The following is a 23,440-nucleotide window of genomic DNA, read 5'->3' as shown; positions in this document are numbered from 1 at the left end:
TAGAGAAAGTTCCTGGTTCAGAAGAGGAGTGACTTTTCTATAAATATGGAGCAAATGTCCTGTCTTTTCATATACATATTAAGTATGTGTCTTAATGTTGAGCATGTAGTAATTCCAAGTGTTTTTTGAAATAATAAAATTAAGAGTTTTATTGTCCCTTATAATCATAAAAATGCATTTATTTTCCCAGCGACTGAATTTTCACTCCACGTTACTTCAGGAACAAATATCCAGGGTGAATATTCAAATGATGACAACAGACCCAAGTGGCGCACATTGTCCTTGTCAGTTCTTGCTGTGATTATGTGATGGTCGCCCCAGTGCCCTTGGCCATTGGTCACACTTGCTTCAGGGATGCCTGTGGTAATGGTGAAAGCCAGAGGTCAGCACGTTCCAAATAACAGGGACACGTGATTTTGAGGGCAGCACAGTGGCCAGGATGTGGTGGGGGGTGGGGGCAGAGTAGAGGCCCACATCCTGGTGGGTCGGTGACAGCCAGGGGGGGCTCGTCTCTAGGCCGCTTGGTGCCAGGTGTCCATCGGAGAAAATGGGTTTAACAGGACAGGCAGCCTGCAGCTGGTACCAGAAACAGGTTCCTGTCAGGCCACTGCAGACTCACTGAGTCTTTGGGTGGTTCTTTGTAAGAACACTTGCTGTTCAGTGGAAAGAACATCTTTCAAGGTAGGAGATTTCTTTGACTCTCAAGTTTTATTCATAGGGTTTTCAGAGCACGGCGGGGAAGGGGCTCCTGACCACATTTAACTGGTGTGGGCGCATGAGCTGATGCTTACCTGGGGTGCTCTGCCAATGTACCGTCCAAACTGCTGTGACCCCAAAACACGGAGCTGGGAGGCATGGACACTTCTTTGTGTCCAGAGGAAGTCTTCCAGGGAAGGTGGGCCACATGGGGGCTTCTGGCTGCTCGGCCCTCCTGCCTGTCCGTGGCACACCGCAGCGAGGGATGTGACCGGGACACCAGTGCCACCTGGGAGGAGACATGGAACGCAGCGGGGAGAAGCCCGGAGACGGGCTTCCTGGACAGCTGGCCTGGGAGCGAGCAGGTGGGGCCGTGACAGGCGTGGGGGGTTGAGGTGATGCTCCTCCAAGCCCAGGGGCACCAGACACTGACAAGGTCGGAGGACTCTCCTGCAAGGTCGGGAGTGAGCCCCTGCCCACACCTGGATTACTTGGCAATGAATGTGTTGTTCTAAGCCAACCGGTCTGTGGTACTTACAGCAGTCCTAGAACCACACTCCTATCAACTTTGAAATGGCTATAAATTTGCTGGTTAGACTTCTCTTATAAAAAGTATTTATAGACTCGGCATTGATGTGCATTTTCTTTCTATAATAAACCTCAAAAATTTTAGCTATTGAAAGATGTGTCTGTGGGGCACCTGGGTGGCTCTGTGGGTTAAGTGTCTGACTCTTGGTTTCAGCTCAGGTCATGATCTCAGGGTGGTGAGATTGAGTCCAGGCTCTGTGTTCAGCAGGGAGTCTGCTTAGGACTCTCTCTCTCCACCCCTTCTCTCCCCTACCCCCTGCCCCTGCTTGTGCCCTTGTTTTCTAAAAAAAAAGATGTGTCTGTGACACAGACCTCAAGGAACCTGGGGGTGGGATCCACCTGGGGGGGGCAGGATCCACCTGGGGGGGTGGGATTCACCTGGGGGTGGGATCCACCTGGGGGGGTGGGATTCACCTGGGGGGGGCGGGATCCACCTGGCGGGGTGGGATCCACCTGGGGGGGGCGGGATCCACTTGGGGGGTGGGATTCACCTGGGGGTGGGATTCACCTGGGGGGGGCGGGATCCACCTGGGGGGTGGGATCCACCTGAGGGATCCACCTGGGGGGGGGCGGGATCCACCTGGGGGGGCAGGATCCACCTGGGGGGTGGGATCCACCTGAGGGATCCACCTGGGGGGGTGGGATCCACCTGGGGGGGCGGGATCCACCTGGGGGGTGGGATCCACCTGGGGGTGGGATCCACCTGGGGGGGTGAGATTCACCTGGGGGGCAAGATCCACCTGGGGGGGTGAGAGTCACCTGGGGGTGGGATCCACCTGGGGGTGGGATCCACCTCGGGGGGGGCGGGATCCACCTGGGGGGGTGGGATCCACCTGAGGGTGGGATCCACCTCGGGGGGGGGCAGGATCCACCTGGGGGGGTGGGATCCACCTCGGGGGGACAAGATTCACCCAGACATTTAGGGGCAGGTGCAGTTCTGCCTCCCCCATCAGCTTCATCTTGGCCTCCAGAGACCACCCTTACCCACCTCCTTCCGGCCCTGGGCCCACCCCCTTTGGTGTCTCAGGCACTTCCTCCTCCCATTCTGGCTGGGTGGGCGCTGCTCTGCCCTTTCCGGGCGCCTGCCCCGTGTGCAGTGACGAGTCTGAGTAAGTGAGCAAGTGGTGGTGCCCACCTGTCTGTGCCTGGGAAGAACCAGGTCTCAGAGCCCAGGGCGTGCCAGCAGTCGCGTCCCAACGACCTCCTTGCACCAGCCAGAAGGGGCTGCCTCTGACGCATGCACACACGCGCATGCACACGCACATGTCGATGTTAATTTTAGTACCAGAGCAATGTTTGCCTGCAGCAAACTGCCCCTTAAATTCTCCTTGATATGATTTCTCACAAAGTTTCCACCCACAGTGCCTTGAAACATTTTTAATAGACTTGATCATGCAGGTGTGACAGGGTCTGTGACAGGGCCCCTGCCCAGCACATCCAGGGGGCCCTGTAAGGCACATTGTTCTGTGGTCAGGGTTACACAAAATTTGACTAAAATTACATTCACAAAATTAACACACAATTTTCACCACTCCTAACTTAACGTACATTTCGAATTTCAATGAAATTCTTTAAATCTCCTTTCACAATAGAAGATCACTAGTACACAGTATATAAGCACTGTAACAAAAGTATTTTCAAGAAAATAGGTGAGAAATAGCAACTCCTACATTTGTGTTCTTTATAGTCTACCATAAAGTAGGCCAAAATTCAGTATTAAATAAATAGGAATTCTTTTATAATAAAAAATTTTACAACAGTTTTCCTAAGGAAATACATCCATAAGACTTTGTTTACTTTCTGTTTTACAATGACAAGAACAGCTAGGATTCTCATTTATGAAATGTATCCACAGCACTACGGAGCATAAGACTGTCCACAGAGGAAACACCAAACTTCTCTCGTGAGCATTGAAATGTGGGATTCTGCAAAGGAGGTTTCCCACCTAGAACTTCAGTTCCACCTGAGCCGTGAGACATTTGTCAAACAGAGGCATCACCCGCCGGTTTACTATGTCTGGTGTTGATGGAGGGACCTCCGAGCCGCTTTCCCCAGCTCAGCCTCTAGCTCCGCAGCTGGGAATTGGATCCGGGTCCAGAGGTCCAGGTGAGTTGTTAAGGCAGCTGGAGATGCCGGACCAGCTGGGCTGTGGACCCTGGGGAGCTCAGTGCGGCAGGGCTTGGCTTGATCTGGACGAACCACTCTGCAGGGAGTGGGCAGAGCGTGTGCCTTCCTGGAGGTGTGCGTGGTTGCTGCAGCTCAGTCGGGCTCACTAACCGGCAGGTTTTGTTGCCCCGATAATGGCTGGATTTTGTGCTCACAGAGTTGGTCAAAATGGTTGCACAGTGTGGGGAATACCTACAGAAAGAAAACCAAACACCACCCCCGTGTGTGTGATTTAGGTAATGAGCAGATCTGCTGCCTCAGGGTCAAGAGCTTTGTGTTGCTGAGCAGATGCCACAGTGACTAGTCCCTGTTTTTCTCAACAGCAAAGGGACAGTAGGTTGTACCGACTTTCCACCAGGGTCTCAGTGAACACTACGAAGTGCTATCAGGCCTCGCCAGTGACGGCTGTGAGAATTTCCACCATCAGAAGTCGGTCACAGCACAGCACAAATACTTTCCTGAGCAGAGCTGAGCTGGGCCTCTTCAGAAAAGCTTCTAGTAGTGTCCATCCTAAGGCCCACATTCCTCTGATCTTTACTACCTCTTTCTGAGGAACAGGCGAGGGCAGATGAGGGCCTCTTCCCTGGACTACTGTGGCAGCCTCCTCACCCCAGCCTCCTGTCTGCTGCCCCCATAGGAGAGCCAGACAGTGGTCTCCCTCCAGAGGATGGGGGGCAGAGGGTGCAGCTCTGTCCAAAGCCATGTCCCTGAGACCCTGGAGGGGGTGAGAAGCAGTCTGGGCTACAACATTCTCAGGGCAGGCCCAGAGGGTCCTGTGAGGGTCTGAGCCCTGCTCCAAGTCCCTTGGCTCTCCAGGAAAGAGCAGCTTCCCACCCCACCTGGCCCGGGCCCTGTTGAGCTGCTTGCTAAGTGAAGGCCCACTCTACTCAGTGGGAGCTGTGTAGACCTGCCCACACGGCCAGTGCAACCTCTCCCAGTGTCAGGTGGGACGGCTAAGGCCAGAGACCAGGTGTTGGGCATGGGGCAACACCCGCAAACCAGGGGCCGCCACATTGACGCCTGGGCCAGAGCCAGACCAGTGCTGGGCTCCAGAAGTCACAACACAAAAAGGATAAACAAAAGATGTTTCTGCAATTGTACCTAAGGTGTCCCTAAGGTGACAGGTAGATCAAAGAACTGCTAAGTGTATGTTAAGACATCACGCAGGGCCAACCCCTCCGCCTGCAAACTGCTCCTGGAATCAGGGCTCCTGCCTCCCTGGGGGTGAGAGCCCTGCGGGGCCCGGAAGGTGGGCTGACATCTGGTCTCAGTGTCCCTGGCAGTGTTGATGAGATAGTGGACACGAAGTGGCAAGAACTCGAACCCAGAGCCCACTTCTGGATACCCAGGGCCCTTCCTGACTCTAAGTCGGGGTGGCAATGACACCCAAGTGCCGGCAGGCTTCAGAACCACGGCAGGTGCACAGAAGGGCCCACAGCAGAGTCTCGGGGCAAGGGCACGGGCCCAGACCGCCCGGCAGCTGTTAGAGGCTCTGCCACGCTCCACTTCCTAGCCCACAGGGGCCTCTCTGCAGGGGCCTCTCTGCAGGTGGCTCCAAGGAATTCCAAGGGTCAGGCCTCGTGGCACACTCGGTCCCCTGGGACGGATTCTGAACCGGCGAGTCCGGCTTGCTGCCCTATGCCAGCACCTAGACTCCGGCTGGGGGAGACCCCGGGGCCTGGCCGTCACAGCGGCGTCTCCTCCTGCTCCAGCGCGTGCGGCGGCGCGTGGCACGACGGCGGCAGGGACGCGAGCTTGAGCAGCGCGGGGCGGCGGCGCGCGCGGGGCCGCTGGAAAGAGCGCCGGCTGTGCACGCGGCGCGCCGCCGCCGACCGCGCATGCGCGCCCGGGAGTCCGCGGCGCTCCGGCCCCGCGCCGGGCTCGCGGTCGGACGGGGCGGTGGGCGGGGCCTCGGCGGGCGGGCCCTCGGCGGGCGGGGCCGGGCTCAGGGCGCGCTGGCGCGGGGACCGCGCGGGAAGCGGGGGCTTCTCGGCGGCGGGAGGGGACGAGCGTCCGGTCAGCGGCACGTCGGAGCCCGTGTCACCTGCGGGAGAAGAGGGTGTGAGCGCAGAGGGCACCTGGCGGGGGCCCTCGTGGGGGGGGAGGGGGAAGGGGTGCAGGGGAGACCCGGGAGGCGGCGCTGGTCAGGTTCCCGGCCCCATGCCGCGCAAACTGCACGGAAGTCAAGACTTGCTGGGTTGGCCAAAACCCGGAGCATGCCTGCGGGCAGGGGGCATGGGCAACCTTCCCAGTTGACTGCGGGCGCTCCCACCTCTGGAGGCTGCCACCGCCCCTCTGCGGGTCCGGGAATCACAGGGACACTCCAGGCCGTGGGACCTTCCCTCTAATCTTCCAGGATGGCCGAGCAGCCTGGAGGGTCCCCAACACACCCGGCCTGCGCCCCGCCCCCACTACCTGGAATGTTGTGGGACACTCTGAGGCCATGCCCGGGCCGTGTGGCCAACACGGTGCAGTTACAGGGCCTTCTAAGGACCTGCCTCTGCAGCCCCCTGACGGGCACCTCCGCTACAGGCCATGCCCGCCCCATACAACCACCCTGTCCAGGAATGGTCCTGGCCACATGGCCTCCCTGGACACGGTGCCCTTGCTCTAGGACAAGCAGGGTTCAAGGAAGAGAGAGGGGAAGGTTATGGGTTCAGAGGCAGAAGCCAGGAAGAAGCAGAAGAGCAGCGGAAGGACCAGACAGAGGCCCTGCCCACGTGGTGTTCCCCACAAGCTCACTTCTAGTCCCCAGGAACTCCCGAGAAAGCCCAGCGTTATGCATAAAGAAAATGCTGCACCGGGGAGCGCCAGCCAGCCTTGCTAGAACACCCCACCATGAAGGCCTCGCCCCAGCTGGACTGATGCACGCCCTCTCCAAGTGTCCACAGGAGAGAAAAACAAGGAGGTCCTGCTTCAGTTGAAATGAATGGGAAAGCTTCTGCATGAGAGCCCCTTCTGTGCTGGGGGAAAGGTTCGCCTCCTGTTTCCCCCCAAGTGCCCACCAAACACCCAAAGGAAACGTGAAATGAACCCAAAACCTTGCACAAAGGGGTGAACCCTCTTCCCTATGGAAGGTAAAGTGGGGACCCAGCAAGAAGTCCCTGAAGCAGAACAGGTGCCTCACCCCTGCCTCCCGCCCTTGCCTTGCCCCCTAACGCCCCCCACCTTCCACCCTTGCCTTGCCCCCTCACTCCCCCACTCTGACTCCCTTGCCTTGCCCCTTGCGCCCCTCCAGCCTCCCACACTTGCCTTGCCCCCTCGCTCCCCCCCCCCGCCCTTGCCTTGTCCCCTAACTCCACCCCCCCACCCCTGCCTTCTCTGGCCTCCTCTCCTGAGAGAGGTGCTGGTCCCCTTGGCTGGCTGGTGGCCTGCCCCTCCACTTCCCTGTTCCCTTTCCCCAAGCTCCTCTCTGTATGAGGCTGAAAGGGACCCGTTGCTCTTCTGGACTCACTTCTGTCACATGGACTTTTCCCAAACCCCCGGGGGCCTTTGGGGAGGAAAACAGGCCTCTTCCCACGCAACCCCCACCCAGCCCTGGGCTCAGTTCCCTCTGAGCTCAAGACTTAGATTCATGGGCTGAGCACATGGGTTACAGAGATCCTCAAACAGCTCTGGATCCTGACATCTCAGCTGGAGAAGCAGAGACTCAGACAGGTCTCCTAAGAAATGTGCAGCTGGAAAAGAGGTTTAGAAGGAGGGAGAAGAGTTGCTGGAGAAAGTCTGCGGAAGTTCAGGTCCAGAGCCAGAGAGGCGGCTGGCTAGAGGAGAGAAGCTGAGAGAGCAGGTGTCAGGCCAGTGGGCGGGGTCAGGAGTTACATGTGCGTGGACTCAGGGAGGGTCTTGTGGGGCTGCTCCTCGGAGCCATCGGGGCCACTGGGGCCATCGGCCTGCAGAAAGGAGTCCACGGACTTGTTGCTGAGGCGGAAGGGCGCCAGGCGGCGGAAGTTGCCCGGAGAGCAGGGGATCTGCACACGGGCCCTCTGGGAGGGCACCACCGTCTCCCCAGGGGACAGCCAGGGTGGCACCCTGGAGAGGATGCTCAGGTCCTCATCCGGGGAGAACACGGGGTTGTCAATCCCTAGGAGAAAGGGCAGGGGCTGATGAGATTCCCAGGTGAACCTCAGACAGCAGCGAGGGAGGGTGCTGCCCTGGGGGTCAGACACCAGCTCTTCCTGTAGCCGACACCTGGAAGGTCACCTGGAAGGTCTTTGGGGTTCCATGCCTTGCACCCCATTCTGTCTCTCCACACGCAGCAGGCAGGGCACATGCTCCCTTCTCTGGAGCAGAGACCCCCCCCGCAACTCACACCCCATGTGGACCCGGGCCCTGTAGCCCCCATCAATGACCAATGACCATGCTCACGTGTGGGGCCCAAGGAGGGCCGGCCCCACCCCTCACCTGAGGGGGAGTCTGTTGCCGTGGCATCTTGCGTGATGTTTGCCAGGAACTCGATCCCCCCACCCATTTCAGCACCGTAGTCCGGGGCCTCCTCTGGTTCTGAAAGTTCCAAATCTGGTGGCAAGAGAGGGCAGCATGAAGGGAGCGGGCTGGGCGCACAGACACCCCCGTGTAGTGCCCTTGACTGACACCCTTGACCGCTTGCAGAGCACCCCGAGGGCTGTCATCACACCACCCCATCTGGGCAGCTTGCTGGGCAGCAGTGCCTGGACGGCCAGCACAGGGCTGGGCAAAGCAAAACCACACCAAGAGGTTTTCCCTTCTACACGGGAGCCACGGGGAGTGTCCAGCCCTCCTGCCCCTGCTCCTCCTCCCCAGCCAGCCTGGCCTTCTGGAGGCAGGAGCGCGCTGCAGAGCAGGCTCTGCTCAGAGAGGGCACTCTTCTTGTAGCTAAACCACAAGTGGGGACTGGGACAGGGGATGTGGAGCCCACCTCCAGGGCGCTGCCCACCAGAGCGGCGGGGGCCTTGGCAGCAGCCCCCTGCCCAAGGTGGGTCCTGACTGCCAAGGGGAAGGGTCCCTCTGGCAGGACAGTGCTCTGCACCCCTCCTGCCCCATCGCATGTGTCTCTGGGTCCTGCTCTGCCCCCCCCAGTACCTTTCTCCTTAATGGTGAAGTTGTCCATGGGGCTCTCCGTGGGCAGTTTCCCGTTGGGGACACTGCTGTTCCTCTGAGAAACAAAAGGAAACCGTCAGCAGGTGTGGGCACAGCCACACCTGGACCCTGACTGCCCCAACTGTTCCCAGGGGAGACTGTTCCAGGGGAGCCCCTGCTGGTGCTGCTGGGAGCCCTCCGGGGCCCCTCCTGCTCTGTGAGGGGTTACAGGAGCAGAGCGCCTGCCCAGGCCTGTCCCTGGGGGTGCCCTGGTGGGACCCCAGCCCCCGGGAACCCCACGGCCCCTCTGCCGACAACCACGTGCCCACTGCCCTCACCCGTTTCTGGGCGCGTTCCCTCTTGTAGAGTTTTGCCGCCTTCTTGTTCTGGTTGATCCCCAGCTTGGCGGACTTGAAGGACTCCAAGCGCTTCCGCATGGTCCTGTGGAAGATCTCCTTGTCCTGCTTCTCGTCCTCGCTCGGGGTCAGCTCATGCCGACTGTAGAGATGCTTGTACTGGGGAGAGGTCACGGTGGGGGCACCCTGCATGGCTGCCCCGGGCCTCACGGCCCCCCCAGCACCCCCAGCCAGCACACCCAGGGGCGAGAGGGCCCAGGGACCTGGCTGGGAGGCTGAGCCCCGCGCCTCCTGCCAGCCCTTCTCGGCCTGAGCACCCTCTGCACGGAAACCGTCCCGGGGCGAGGAGGGGACCAGGGAGCTGCACCCCACCCGGGCTCCGCGCGCCCACCTCCTGCCGAGGCTTGTACAGGTACTGCTGCAGGGTGTGGTGAGTGACCATGTCCTCTGTGTCACGGATGCTCCTCCTCCTCTGTTCCAGGGACTGCATGTCCAGGCACACCGCGCTGACGTTCTCCCTCCTGTGTGGGGGCCATGGTGACCGCCTGCCCTTCCTGCCCTCACCGCCGGCCCCCTGGGCGGCTTGTCCTGGGCGTGACTTCCCATGAGGCCTCCCCGGACACCGTGCTCCGTGCCCTCCTCACTCACCCCCTCAAGCCCGGCACCTGCACGCCGGTTGGCCAAGCCCCAGCCGCACAGCACTACAGAGCAGGAGGCCCAAACCCCGGGACCGGTGTAGGTAGGGGTGACCAGGGATGAGGCCTCAGCCCCAGGTCTCTGTCTGGCACCCTCCTCTCTTGGTCTCCATCCGGCAGGCGCTAACATTTACTACAGATGCATTGGAGCGGGGGACACCGGCGCCTGTGTGCACGCCCTCCCTGGGGTCCGATGCAGGGGCCTCTGCTCCACCCATTTATGACTCGCAGTTGCCCCCAGGTGCCCACTGGCCAGTGTCTGTCCAGAGGGGCCCTGCTGCCTATGACCAGGCGGGCAGCCTCCAGGGGCAGGGGGGGAGGGGCCCAGGCCAGGGGTGGCCTCTTCTGGTGGAAGCCCGTGTGAACGCGAGCACCTACAGGAGGTAGGAGACAGAGGCCTCCACGGTTGAGGGCCGTGGTGTGCTGAAGTCCACATTGACCATGTTGTCGGTGCTGGGGGAGCGGATGAAGGCCAGGGACCCACGGCGCTCTCCCTGTGGGGAAGAGGAAGCCTGTGCCAGCCCACACCGTGGAGTGCCTTGAAGCCAGGTGACCACCAGCCCCTGGAGAGCTGAGGCCACAGGTAAGGCCTCGCTGAGGGGTCGGGGCTGGTGGTTTGAAGAGGAAAGTGAAGACAGAACCATGGGTCCTTCAACCCAGACCCTCAGTGGGCACGGGGCATCAGGAAACATTGCAGCTCCCCACAGGACTGGGGAGGTGTCCCCTGTCCCCACTGGAGACTCCCAAGCACCTGCCCTCAGTGACCCTGAGAAGGAAACCCCCAGTGGGGGCTCATGGCCTCTGTCCGGAACTGAACCAGATTGAGATCACGTAGAGCCAAGCCTGACATGAATGAGAGTTGGAAACAGCCACTCTCCTTGGGTGGGAGCGTGGGGCCGAGTGCCAAGGGGGCCACTGGAGGAGAAGCAGGGATTCCTCAGGGGAGGGCATGGGGCTGCGAGGGCACCAGGGACAGGGGCCGGCGTGGCAGGGCAGGAGGCCCAGAGGCACAGCCCAGGAGGACGCACCACCCCCCACTGCGGTCTGAGTGGGCAGAGCCAGTCCTGACCATGCAGGAGCCCATGTCACGGGCACCAGGCGCTCAGTGTGGTGGGCAGTGGGGGCCCTGCAAGCAGGCTGCATCTCCCACGTGGGGGCTAGGGGCGTCAGAGTGTCCGAGGGAGACAGGACTGGGCCAGCAGAAGGGCTGGTCAGTCAGGACAGTCCCTCCTGCCCACCCATCCAGGCTCGAAGGACACGAAGGCCTCTGTAGTCCCAGAGGGCAGAGATTTGAGCAGTGAACTTTCCCAGCCCAGGGCCAGAGGTGCAGACAGCAGGTGACCTTGTCCCTCCTAGTGCCTGGAGCTTGTGGGTTGGGGTTTCAGGGGGAGCAGCATTGGTGTGGCATTAGCTCAGTAGACGGTGTAGGGCCCTCCTCTTTACTGCTCTCCCAGTGGCCCCTGCATCCGTCTGTCCTGGAGTGACCCCCGGCTGTGTTAGGGCATCAGGCTGTACATTTGGTGTGGACAAGCCCACTCGAGACAGGAATCACTTTCCCCTCGGAAGGAACAGACGCTTCCAGGGCTCTGGCTACGCCTTCTCGCTGAGGTCCATGGGATTTGCTGAGATGGGAGTGCAGATCCCTAGCTCACCAGGCTCTGTGTAGGCCTGAGCTGGTGAGGCGTCAGGTGACCTCGGGGCCCAGGGGATACACACGGGGCAAAGGCCAAGTGACTGTCACACGCGTGCACTGCCTGGAGGCGTGTGGCCCCTGGGGAGGGGCCAGCCAGACTGTGTGTCCAGGGGAGTGGGGTTTGACCAGGGACCTGCTATGCCTGGGTCACTTTGACACACCCCGAGTCCTGACTGAGTGGCTATGGGTTGGCGCAGGGCATGTGGCATCAGAAACAGCAAGATCCGGAGAGTCACCATGCAGCCCACGTGGTAGGCTAGTCCCTCATCCTTCCACAGGCTCCCCGAGCCCACTCACTGACCCCACACCGGATGCACCAGCCACTAGTTGGTGGGGGTCTTCTATGGCCCATCAGCCCCAAAGACATGGGGGAGGAGTCATTCACCTACAGAAGCGGGTGTTCTGTGGATGCAGAGGAGTCCTGCTCACCTGCAAGGACCTTAGAATCACAGCCTGTTCCCAGGTGTGTCCCCTGTTGACCCCACAGGATGCGAGATACCCTTGCTGCTTTCCCCTCTGTGTGCATATGCAGACATGCATGAATGTGTGTGTGTGCACATATGTATGTTGGGGGGCATGACTCTGTAATGCCCTAGCTGGTCTTCGATCTCAGACTCACCAGACCACAGAGCATCCCACAGAGGGCCGTGGGGGAGGGTGCTGTGCCTCAGCTCCCACAGCCATTCTTGGGGTGTTGGAGGACCCAGGAGCTTCACGTCATGAACTTGTCCGCAGCCCCAGCGCGGTGCCACCTGGGCCTTCCCACCAGGGGCCTCCCTCCCTGACCCGCTGCCCTAGACCCCGTGGCTGTTGGCCACATCCTTTGGCTGGGTGTTGTTTCAGCCCCCAACTCCAACAAGAGAACAGATGGAATGTTCTGGTACCTCAGCCACATAGCTAATGGCATCTTTCAAGTTGAGTTCATGGAAAACATTCAGAATCCGATCTCGTGACTTCTGAGCCGACCTTCTCATAAGGATTTTGCTGAGGAATTTCCTATCAAAATTGGACCACCTGGGGGGTCAAACGAACATGACATCAACACTTGGATGGGCCGTGGGCAAGGCCCCAGGGTGGACGGGGACCCCTCTCACTGCCCAGACTTGTAATGGACATGGTCTCCCAGGAACTGAGACACAGGAGACGCCCTCCCTACCCCCAACCCTGATTTTTATTTACTGTAACAAGCACAAAGATAAGTTTTAAAATAAAAGGAATAAACCTCAGGGGTGCTATTTCCTCATCTGCGCTCTGTTCCTACCTTCCTACCTGAAGGTACGTGTCATTAGAATGTATGCCGAATTCTGTATTTTGTTTTCTTAATACGATATTGCAAAGTTTCCCAAGTGACTACCTAACCCTCTAGAAAGGGTAAGGCTGGGGGAGGGCAGGGCCCTGGGGCCCTGGAGCCCTGCCTACAGTGAAGGGGGCACATTTTACCTGCAGAGGGATTGGCTGGGGGAAGAGGAGGCCCTGAGCTCCCACACCAGGACAGAACAAGGCTGGCCAGAAGGAGGCTGTCAACCCAACACAGTTAGGGTACTGGCCAGCATTGTGGGTCAGAAGAGCAGGTGGCCAGGTGAGGATAAGGGGAGTATCTAGCCGAAGCCCAGCGGGCCACGAGCTGGACGGACGTGGTGGGGGAGGAGGCGGGGGAGTCCCAGGGGAAGGAGGGGCTCCTGGGGGAGGGGCTCCTGGGGGAGAGGGGTCCCAGAGGCGGAGGGACTCCGGGGGGGGTCTCAGGGAGAGGGGGAGCCCCAGGGGAAGGAGGGGGTTCAGGGGGACCAGGAGTCCCAGGGGGTGGGGGTCTCAGACAGTTAGTCAAGCAACCTGACCCCTTTAAAGGCAGTGTTCTTCAGTTAGCTAGCACTTTGTGAGGTTGGTTTATGGGGAATATCAGTGGCTCTTTCTACCCTGTGGGTCTCCCGTTAAAGGCAGAGGGCAGGAAGCTGACGAGACTAAAGATGCCTCCAAATATTCCCATTTCAACCCAGCCAGGGGCACCTGCGGCTACTTACTTATCTCTGAGATAATTGTGTCCAATTTGCCCTGATATGTCCTCAATGGCTGAAAGGATGTGGTCGAAAGCCTTCGCAGGAAAGAGAAGGGGATTAGCATCACTTGGAGGGACGCAACTGCCAGCCCTGCCCCGCCCCCCCCCCCCCCAGCCACTGGGGAGGTCCCCTACCCGGCCGTGTAGCTTCTCGTTGAGTTTGGGCTCTCGATGCTCACTCCTTTTCACCTTCAGCCACTGCACCAGGGGCTTGATGGTCAGGCCCTGGAAGACAGGTGTTGACCCTGGTGGCAGGCAGGTTCCACCCCAGGGCCCACCCCGGCCCACTGAGCCCCCAGTGTGTGAATCCACCGTCACCCGACCCTGCTCTGAGGGCCCCCCGGTCAGCTCTTTAGATTGTCCAAAAGCAAGGGGGAAGTGGGACACTTTCCTGGGCGTGTCTGGTCAATGAAATATTAACTGGGGCTTTGTTAGCCAGCAGCAACCCAGGAAGGACATTTTTAGGCCAAATCGTGCTGCGTCCCCTGTGGGGCCACATGAAAACCTACAAAACGGCTCCTAGTTACTAAAATAGTAAAAACCAATTAGGGCCTGGAGGCTGGAGAGGCTTGTCACAGCACCCCGGCCCGGCATGGTGAGGCCGGGAGGACAGGCAGGGGCATGCGCTCGACCCTACCTGGAAGATGACCGTGAAAAAGACCACGATGATGGTCGTGCTGACGAACAGGTTCCTCTCCTTCACCTTCTTCTCGTCCAGAAGGACAACCAGAGCGAAGGCCACGGCTCCGCGCAGGCCACCATAGGACATGACCACCTGGTCTATGATCTCCAGCTGCACCATCCGGTACCGGTTCAAGACCCAGGTCTGCAGGACGACACCTGCGGGTCGGGCCCGCGCTGAGCTCCCACGCTCCAGGAGCGGCCCCCCCTCCTTGGCAGCCACCGCACCGGGGGAGCAACATTTGGGAATTCCCTCCTTGGGCACTGACGGCGAGGGTGACGGGTTCTGTTCTGAGCAAAAGTCACGAAAATGCCACCCTGGGGCCCTGCTCTCCCCACACCCTCCGGTCCAACCTGTGCTCCCTCTTGGCCGAGAGCCAAACCTGCCCTGTGACCCAGGAGGCAATGGAAGCCTTGTGTCCTAGGACCACTGACTCTGCCTCACTCCGGAAGCCGCTCCCTGGAGCCCCCAGTCCCCGCTGAGCACAGGCAGAGTGGGTGGTGGTCCCGCCCTGGCCAGCACCCCGAGGATGGGCCACAAGGGTCACAGCAGGCAGCAGGGCTCCAGCCTCACAGGAGCCTCCATCTGCTTCCTCAGTGACAGCATCCAGAGTGAGCCAAGGGGAAACCAAATGGGTTCCCCTAGGTTCTAGAACCTTCCACCCTGCCCCCCAGCTATGCTCTCTCTGACTCAAGGTGACAAGGCCGTGAAGAAAGCCTGAACCTTCACTGCACATAACTGACGGCCTGGCCATGCTGAGGCTCCCCAGGGGCTCTGGAACCTGCCGTTCACTGGGCCAGGGGGCTCACTCCGAGGGCTGGTCTCAAACACCACGTCCTCGGTTCCCACAGCCTGCCCACAGCGGGTCCCCTCTGTCCACCTTCCACTGTCCCCAGCATCCCTCAGTCATCCCCACTGCCCCCCGCCATTCCCCACCTTCCCCAACAGCCCCATCCCCCAGGCATCCCTGTCATTGTCCCCCCCCCGCCACCCCCATCGACTCCCCTCCTCCCCGTCAGCCGCACCCCCACCCCACACTCCTTCGTCCCCACAACCCCCGGCACCCTCACCAATGGCCCGGTACACAGAGATGAAGACCAGTGTCAGGAGCACAAAGGCTGTGTTCCACTTCCAGATGAGGGGGTTCACGGCTGAGATGCCCAGGAACATGAAGATTATGGTCTCCGCCCCACTGGCCAGCATCTTCATGGTGTAGCGCACGGTGGTGGCTGACTGCTCAGAGATGTTCGCCTTCACGTACTTCTGACAGCAGATGCCACAGAAGGTGATGCTGGGGGCGGGATGGGCTTGCTGTCAGACTGGGGGCCGAGACTCCACCTGCATGGCCTGTGGGCCTGTGGGCCTGTGTCCTGGGCACGCACCCACCCCACTGATCGGGTCTTCTCTTGGAGCTGGGCCTCCCTACACCCCAAGACCTGAACCCTGAGCCACCCAGTGGGCTGCCTCGGTGTCTGTCCCCAGTCCAGCGGCAGCTGGCTCTTGGAGGCGTGCTGGGGCAGATTTGGGTCACGGGTTGCTAGCCAGCCGCCCACCCAGGGCACCCAGAAGAGGCTGCGTGTAGGCAGAGCTCAAGGACAATTCTGTGAAAACGCCAACTCATGATTTAAAACCTGAATAGACCAGATTCTTCACCCCCACAGTGGCTTCTCACCCCTCACAGGGAGGTGGGCCAGGAAGGTTGTGCCCAGGAAGGGAGGGGCCTTCCCCCCTCCCCCCTCTCCTCCCTCCCCCCTCCCCCCTTCCCCCTCCCCCTCCCCTCCTGGGCACAGCTGCTTGGCTGTGCTGTGGGGTGACCCCACCCCACCCCTGCACAGCACATGGCCGGGACACCGTGCGGCCCGGGCACCCTGGGGCATGGGGGTGAGGGACTCACGCCAGGATGGCTGACAGCGACAGCATCTCGGACGTGAGGTAGGACAAATAGGAGATGACGAACACGAAGCCCGGCTCGATGATGCGCACGTGCTTGGTGAAGCGGGTCACCAGCGAGAGCAGGAAGGCGAAAAGCACCCCCACCAGCGTGCCCCCCAGGCTCACCACGAAGAAGGACACTGTGGGCCGAGGACGTTGGCTGAACCACCTGAAAGGCCCTTTGTGGCCGGCGTGGCTGGCCCCTGTGTGGGCGCCGCTGACCGGCCTCCTTCCAGAACATTCCTCATGTGGGTCGCCCGGTAACCCCCCCAGAGGCACCAACAGCGCGGCCAACAAGAGGCCAGTTCTCCCACGTGGAGTGCAGGGAGGCCCGACTCCCCTCCCCCATTGTGGACAAAGGCCATGAAGGAGGCCTTGCGCAGGGTTGTCCCCGGGCCCCCAGGACAGCGAGGCTGTCACTGTCCCTTCCCAGAGAAATGTTTACTCGGGACCACCCAGGACCCCCGTCCTCCAACTCGACGTGCTGGTGGGCCTCACGGGGCAGCACCCTGCTCCCCCAAGGGTGCCCGGACCCAATGAAGTTGCGTCCATGAAACACGCTGGGGACGCGAGGAAACCGCCGCCCAGACTTCAAAGCGGAAATGCCTTCTCCTACACAGGCTGTGGGTTCCAGGGGCAGACCTGGGGCCGAAGCCTGGAGGTGGTCCCCATGCTGGAGAGGAGACGTGGCCCTCACACTCCCCAGGTGGGTGGACCTGCCAGCCACACACCTATGCCTTTCACGCAATCCACTCCAGTCACCTTGTCACCACCCAGTGTCACGAAAGATTCAAACACGTTGTAGAGGACCTGGGGGGGACAGAGAGGCAAGCATGACATCGGGTCAGCCCTCGGCCAGCACTCACCCCCGTGACTCGGGCCCCAGGCTTCAGAGACTTGGGCTGGATGGAGCAGCCTGTGGAAGCCACCAGAAATCACTGGGAGGAAATCATTACGGGGCAATAATATTCAATAAGACAAAGGCCCAAGATGAGTCAGCAGGTGGGCTAGGAGAGGCAGAAGAACATTCTAGAAGGAACTAGAACCTTCAGGAGCAAACCTGGCCCTTTCCTACTCTCAGCAAAGCACAAAGCTACCTACTGCATTTAACTCTGTTTTGTTTTCCAAGATGAAGCCAGAGTTTCATTTTTAGTGACCTCACTATTGCATTGACTCCTGCTTGTGGGATCACACCCCTTGATGTCTTTGCATGTTGACTTTTAAACTGTATCCCACCAAGATATTTGAGGTGAAAAGCTCGAGAACTATATGCTAGGCTCAGCTGTGGGGACAGTGTTGTGTTTCCCGGGCCTCCTGAGGACGTGCCGCTCCACACCGCCGGGCCGAGGGGCTGCCATGGGCAGGATGCCGGCTCCTAGGGAGGCCACTTGTCTCTGGGCCATGGGTCCGCCTCTCCAGGTCGGCTGGAGGGGACACAGGACCCCAAAAGGCAGGGTGTGCTGCTGTCTCTATAGCAGGAGGTTGGGCATGGCTTGATGACGTACTGGTGGTGGGCAGGGCCTGGGCCTCCAAGGGCATTGGGGGCTGGACCACAGTTCCGCTATCTCCATGGAAACGCAGGTGGGAGGGGGGATGGAGCCTCTGGCAGGATTGTGTGTGGAGAGCTCTGTGGTGAGCTCCGTGGCTCAGGCAGAAGTTCGTGCCTCCGCAGAGAGGCGAAGCCACGGCACAGGGCAGCCCAATCTCAAAGGAGCTGTGTATTACATTTCTGATTAAATTCCAAATTAATTCTCAAATTCCCCCGAGAACATCTCTGCTACAGAAGAAATCTGGTGCAGCACAACCTTAGGACTTTTCAGTCTCCTGAATCCTGAAGGGACATGAGAAGGGGGTTTCTTAGACAGACCACCAGTACTTTCAGAGCTAAGACATCTTCCTATCCCGCGGTGTGGGGCTGGTGGGGCCAGACCCTCGGGCCCAGAGCAGGTGCCTGGAGACACAGCGCCCGGCGGATCTGCGTGGGGAAGGCACTCTGTGTGTGCCTCAGTGTTACCCATAACTCACTCTCGCAGAGGTAGTGGCCCAGTTTGGGGATGGGCTTTGAAAAATCCATGCCGGCCACTGTGATGCTAGACAGTGTCCCCACATGTCATGAGCCTTCTGTTCACTTTGTGGAGTCGCTGTGGCCTCACACCCTAACAGAGGGTCCACAAGCCCCTGCCCGCCCACGGGGACTCTGCCACGCTCCCTTCTGGAGAGAAAGCTGCCTTCGGGGGCACACGGCCCATGCTTGCTCATCTTCCTTCCTTAATTCTGGTGAGATCTTGCTGTTTGTTTCTTCATCGGCTCTCTTAGGGGACTCACGAACGGGTAGCACCAAGTCTGGACCCAAAGCTAGAGGGGTCCTGTTCTGGGAACCGTGGTTGTGGGGCTGACAGATGGTTACCACGAAGGAGGGAGAATGGACGAAGAACTGACCCAGACAGGCAGTCATTCTGAGTTAGGAGGTGGTGAGGGAAGGGGGGCCACGCGACAGGGGCATGGGGAAGCCTCCTGCGGTCGGAGCTGCGAGCAGAGGAAGAGCCCCCTCATGCAGACTCGGCCTTTGTGTGTCCGCTCCTCTGCCCTCTGCACTGAGGGGCACTGCAGCCACAGAGTGACCGTGTTTCTCCCTCCCAGTGGCTCTGAGATGCCCTGTGCCAAGTCCCAGGGCCCGCCCCGCACCCGCTCACCACAGTGACGGCGTCGTTCAGCAGTGACTCCCCAAAGACGATGATGAACAGGACCTCGTTGACGTGCACCTCCTCGAACACGGCCAGGACGGCCACCGGGTCCACGGCGGCGATCAGGCTGCCGAACAGGAGGAAATCCAGCAGCCCAACTTTCAGGTCTCCTGCAAGACAGGCAGGGCTATCAAGGAGAGCCCTTCAGGGCCCAGGTAGAAGGAGGACCTCAGAGTCAGGCACACTTCCTCCCCTTGGCCTTCTGGGGGGCTGCCCCAGGCTGTTGTCCTGCTGATGACTGAGTTGGACGCCCCTCAGGATGGGGACTCTGATGCTCTTGGGTCTGGGGCTGGTCAGTTGTGGGAACTGGGGTCAGATTGCCTGCCTCCCTCCCATGGGCCCCCACAACCTTCAGGAACGGCTTATCTCACCCCCCAGTGGGGACTGACAGCCCCTGTGCCTGGCTGCTTCCTTCTGGCCAGCTTACCGAGGCCATCTGCCAGCAGATGAGGGGCCCCTGGTGCCCGACCAGGCACAGCATGGAATCAGACCCCGGCCCTGGGCGGTCTGCAGTCCGGGGATGCAGATGGTGTATTCGCAAGGGAGGTGGTCGGGGGCTCGACAGGCCTGGGGGAAAGGCCTCCCTGGGAAGCGATACCTCAGCCTAGATCAGAGCCACCAGGACCAGCCTGAGGGGAGGTGATGGACGGGGCAGGGGAGGGACAGGCCTCACAGGCCCCGGGGAAACCGGGGGGCTCCAACAGTAGAAGCCGCTGGGGAGGTCTGAGGGACAAGAAGGGAGCTGGGGGCTCAGAGAGGAGGGAGGGGAGGAAGGGACCTTGGAGGTGCAGGTCCTCAGAGCTCAGCCTAGCCTGCATCTTGGAGTGACCTCTGCCCAGCAAGTTCCTGGCGCCCTCGGGGGCGGGGGTCATGCTGAGATGCATTTTCCAACTTCTCTGTCCTTCCAGATCCATCTCAGTCTCCAGAGCCACCCCAGGTTGCATGCAAACCCCCCGCAGCGGTCTTCCCTGGACAAAAGCTCAGGACCCCTGCATATGGTTGCCTGTCCCAGCTGTGTTCGGGACACACACCTGCTCTCAGAGGGCTGTGGTGGGAGGGGGACCTTGTCCAGGGGCCTTCTTGGTATGGAGCCTCCTCCCCAGGCTGAGTGGACTTAAACAGACCCCAGGGGCCAGTCAGGCCTTGAGGCCATGGGAGAGGCCAGCCGGGGTGGGGTAGGTGGAAACCATGTGGGCTGGACGCCTGCCGGTTCAGAGCCGAGGGCCCCCTCCAGGCCCAGGATGGGGGGCTTCCACAGGAGCCCGGCTCTCCCTCAGGGCCAGGCAGGGCCCCTGGAAGAAGGTTGTGTCTGGGGGGAGGCAGGGCCTTGGAGGGGGTTTCCTGTGAGCTCTGAAAACCCCACAGCCTGGTGCCACAGTCTGGGTGCTGAAGGGGTGACAGGTGTTAGAACCAGCTTCCAATGACTTTAAGATGTCTCTTTTGGAACGGGAATCATAGGGTTTGCTCTCCCACCTCCAGATGCTGTGGGTGAGGTGGAGGTGGGAAGGCAGTCCTTCCTGGCTTCAGACGTCAGCAGCTGCCAGACCCACATACCCTTTGAGGTGTTCCATCTGTAAACGCCTCCTGGCTCAATGGCCTCTCACTGTCCACAGACCCTGACAGACCTGGTGGTACCTCCTGGAAGCCAGCCAACCAGGCAGCAAGTGCCCTGGGTCCAGGCGCAGCCTGCTCTCCTCCCTGGTGGGACCATCTGCCACCCACCGGCCCTGCCAGCAAGATTCCTGGGACCGGACTGGACTGTGGGCTCCCTTCGACCAGCTGTGCGCACCAGGACCCTGTCTCCACCACGGCCAAGAGGACCTGAGATTACATCCATCTGAGGGGGCCTCTCTGACTGATGGCCTGGAGCCTCTGCTGGGCCCACCCCTAGCTGGCTCGTCCAGATGCCCACCCCACAGGTGGCCTGGCCTAGGCTGACCTTTCCTCAGAGGGCTGCTCCCCCGCCTTGACCTGCACCTCAGAGCCTGGCCACTGGTCTGCAGAAACTGACCCCCACCCCCCCAGCCCCATCAGGCTCCCGGCTCCAGGCGTCTGGGGACAGGACAGACTCACTGGCCCCCGGGTGCCGTTCTACTCCGTGACTTTGGCTGATGTGCACCCTTGACCAGCTGCATCCTGAGGGCTGAGCACAGGCCCCCGCAGGGATCCTGGTCCAAACCCCAAGACTTTGCCCTGGGGCCAGTGGCCGGAGGCGGTCCTGTCATCTTAGCTGCGTCCCAGCTATATATCTAAAGGCATCGCCAGTAAATGCAATCAAACGCACCTGAGGCTTACTTGCGTGCGAGGCCTGGCCAGGTGCATTCGGCCCCGTGTCACCCTTGAAGAGTTTCTCTGGGTTGGGCCTGGGGGTGGTGCCAGATGGCAGCGGGGGCTCAAAGGAGCATGCATGCTCCCCATGGGCTGAGGACAAAGTCCTGAGATGACAAATGGGCCAGGCAAGGTGATGGTTCCCGTTAGGGGCCCTTTGGCCTCTCTTTCTCAGTGCATGTCCTTTGTTGCCAAGGCCCCAAGGCCCTGATCCACACAGGGAGCGATTCACAGACTCTTCCTAGAGTCAGACGGAAACCGCGGACCAGGCCCATCCCTAGGAGTCTGGTTCTTGCAGGTGAGGTGTTTGGGGCCAAGGTTGAGTGCACAGACAGGTGCCCATGGTGCTGACTCTCACTTCACTCCCCCAACGCCGTGCGCTAGCGCAGCAGACCCACGCTGCAGATGTGCAGCAACCCCAGAGTGGGCCCTGCAAGGCCTCAGGTGAGCCCCTTGCCCTGCCTGCTCCAGTTTCCCAGGTAGATAATGGCCAACTCCCAGGTGGGTGGGGTGCACCTCGGCTCTGTGCCAGGGCTGAATTAAGTAACCCAAACTTCAGGAGACACAGGCAGGGGAAGCGGCTGCAGACACACAGATGAGTGGTGGCCGAGCAGCGACCGGCCAGGCTTCTCCTGCGGGACGTCCTGGTAGGACGACCCAGTCTTTGTGCTCAGGTGCGCGTCTGCCAGGGCTCCTCCATCTGGCCTCTGCCAGAGGGGGCCTTCCCCTCTCTTCCCCTGGGTGCTTGGTGGCAGGGAAGTGAGGCCCAGCCCCACCTTCTTGCTGAGGGGGAGGGACAGTGGCTCGGCTGTCCCACCCACCCCACCCACCTGCTAACCTGGTTGGACAGGATTTGATTCCCAAGCAGGACTCTTGAGCCTCAGCCTGGGGATGCCCAGACAGCTGTTTCTTAATTAAACCTCATTTTAAACATACCAAGCTGGTTAAGTGTACCCACCAGTGAGGTTTGTCACCCTGATCACTCCTCCCCTTTCTGGGTCTGTATTCTGTATCCCGAGCTTTCTTAAGTAGTAAGGCTGCCCACACCCTGCTCCTGCAGAGCCCACCCCAAGAACAACCCCCAGGACCTCGTCCCCGAACTCTACCCGGAGGACCCCGCCACGAGGGCCCCACCCCGAGGACCCCGCCCCGCGGACCCCGCCCCCAGGATGCCCCGCCCCCAGGATGCCCCGCCCCCAGGATCCCCCCCCCCCCCCCCGCCCCGCCGATGCCATGCCCGCTCACCCATCAGGCCGCTGAGGAAGACGCCGTAGAGGGACAGCCCGGTGGTGGCCGCGTTCCACACGGTGCCGATGACGGCGTACAGCAGGATGGTGCCCAGGTTTCCGAAGAAGAGCCGGTTGGGCATGAAGTAGCCGGCGTCCAGCACGATGGGGGGCAGCAGGTAGAAGAAGAAGACGGTGGGCGTCAGCGTGAAGGAGGCAATGTGGTCAGCTGCCCAGACGATGCCGCCCAGCACCAGGCCCAACACGATGAGCAGCACGCTCTCGGGGACGACGCTGGTGACCTTGTGCGACAGATGGAAGCCTGTGGGGCAGGTGGAGGGCGAGGTCAGGGGCCGGGCCACCGCCCGGTGGGAGTGCGCTGGTCCAGGGTCACTGCAGCCCCTCCCCCACGGGTTTCCTTCTGGAAGCACAGGGGCTGCTCCGGCCCACGGGGCTGCTAGTCTCTGCGGGCGGGCTCTGACCGGCCTCCCGGGCCTCCCTGCTCACCCCTGGGCGGGGGCCGAGCCCCTCACCTCCCTGGGGGTTGCCTGGCTCTGCGGACCCACACGCCGGAGGCCTGGGAGGGGCTGTTCTGGCTCATAGGACAGACGTCTGGGTCTGTGGCCGCTTCCCTCGGGCCCTACGCGTGTGGTTCCCTCGGGGCCTGGCCCCCGGCACACCCGCCTCGGGGTCTCCCTGTCTCCCTCAGGGGGAAGAGCCCCTCCCTTACCGTGGGCAGCCCACAAGGCTGGTGAGGAGGTGGGAAGAGCGTCCTATGATGGAGTCAGGCTGGAGGGGGCGGCTCCAGGTCCTGAGGACAGGACGCCGGAGCTGGGTGGGGAGACCCCAGGGCCCCACAGCCCCCAGGCCCCACGTGGCCCCTTCCGGCCCTCTGAGCGGGAATGCAGTGCCCGGCCCAACCTCATCCGGCTTGTCTCAAGCTGCTGGAGCCCATGCCCTGCTTGACGCCGGGCTGCATTTAAATCTTCCTTGAAGGACCATCCCCCCTTCCTGGCTCTCTGGAGGTCACAGGCCCCCAGGAACAGAGCCTTCCGAGACCAGGGTCTCCAGGGCTCCCCCACAGGCCCTAGCTCCACTGCGTCTATGCGAGCTGGCAGGGGTGGGGGGGACAGAGGGGCCCCAGGGGTGAGTGAGGCAGCCTCGCAGACCTATTGGGGCCCATTTCTCCTTCTATTCTAAGACTCAGGAAAAAAGTGAGAATTCCT

At 60.9% G+C, this 23,440-nt stretch overlaps 1 protein-coding gene across 3 annotated transcripts in view; it reads right to left on the bottom strand.

The window, feature by feature from the left end:
• Window positions 1-2,646: 2,646 nt before the first annotated feature.
• SLC9A3 (solute carrier family 9 member A3) overlaps window positions 2,647-23,440 on the bottom strand; it is a 47,808-nt gene continuing 27,014 nt past the window's right edge. Inside the window, exons 2-17 of one of the 3 annotated variants that reach the window (XM_028089993.2) lie at window positions 22,234-22,536; window positions 18,610-18,770; window positions 16,648-16,726; window positions 15,879-16,056; window positions 15,055-15,275; window positions 13,940-14,142; window positions 13,438-13,527; window positions 13,268-13,338; window positions 12,134-12,263; window positions 9,935-10,050; window positions 9,253-9,382; window positions 8,844-9,020; window positions 8,509-8,581; window positions 7,852-7,965; window positions 7,270-7,531; window positions 5,405-5,494 (exon numbers count right to left, since the gene is read on the bottom strand). In XM_028089993.2, the coding sequence (XP_027945794.1) occupies window positions 5,491-5,494; window positions 7,270-7,531; window positions 7,852-7,965; window positions 8,509-8,581; window positions 8,844-9,020; window positions 9,253-9,382; window positions 9,935-10,050; window positions 12,134-12,263; window positions 13,268-13,338; window positions 13,438-13,527; window positions 13,940-14,142; window positions 15,055-15,275; window positions 15,879-16,056; window positions 16,648-16,726; window positions 18,610-18,770; window positions 22,234-22,536 (2,312 nt within the window). In that variant the 3' untranslated portion in view covers window positions 5,405-5,490. Of the gene's footprint in view, window positions 5,495-7,265; window positions 7,532-7,851; window positions 7,966-8,508; window positions 8,582-8,843; window positions 9,021-9,252; window positions 9,383-9,934; window positions 10,051-12,133; window positions 12,264-13,267; window positions 13,339-13,437; window positions 13,528-13,939; window positions 14,143-15,054; window positions 15,276-15,878; window positions 16,057-16,647; window positions 16,727-18,609; window positions 18,771-22,233; window positions 22,537-23,440 lie in introns of those variants that run through there. The other 2 variants (XM_088023548.1, XM_028089994.2) reach the window with 2 other exon arrangements.

This window comes from Eumetopias jubatus, unplaced genomic scaffold, assembly GCF_037043125.1.
Source record: "Eumetopias jubatus isolate StellerSeaLion01/CBP00866 unplaced genomic scaffold, mEumJub1_p1.0 scaffold_5, whole genome shotgun sequence".
Taxonomy (NCBI): Eukaryota; Metazoa; Chordata; class Mammalia; order Carnivora; family Otariidae; genus Eumetopias; species Eumetopias jubatus.
The sequence above is the reverse complement of the archived record's forward strand: the minus strand, read 5'-3'. Positions and strand labels throughout refer to the sequence as shown.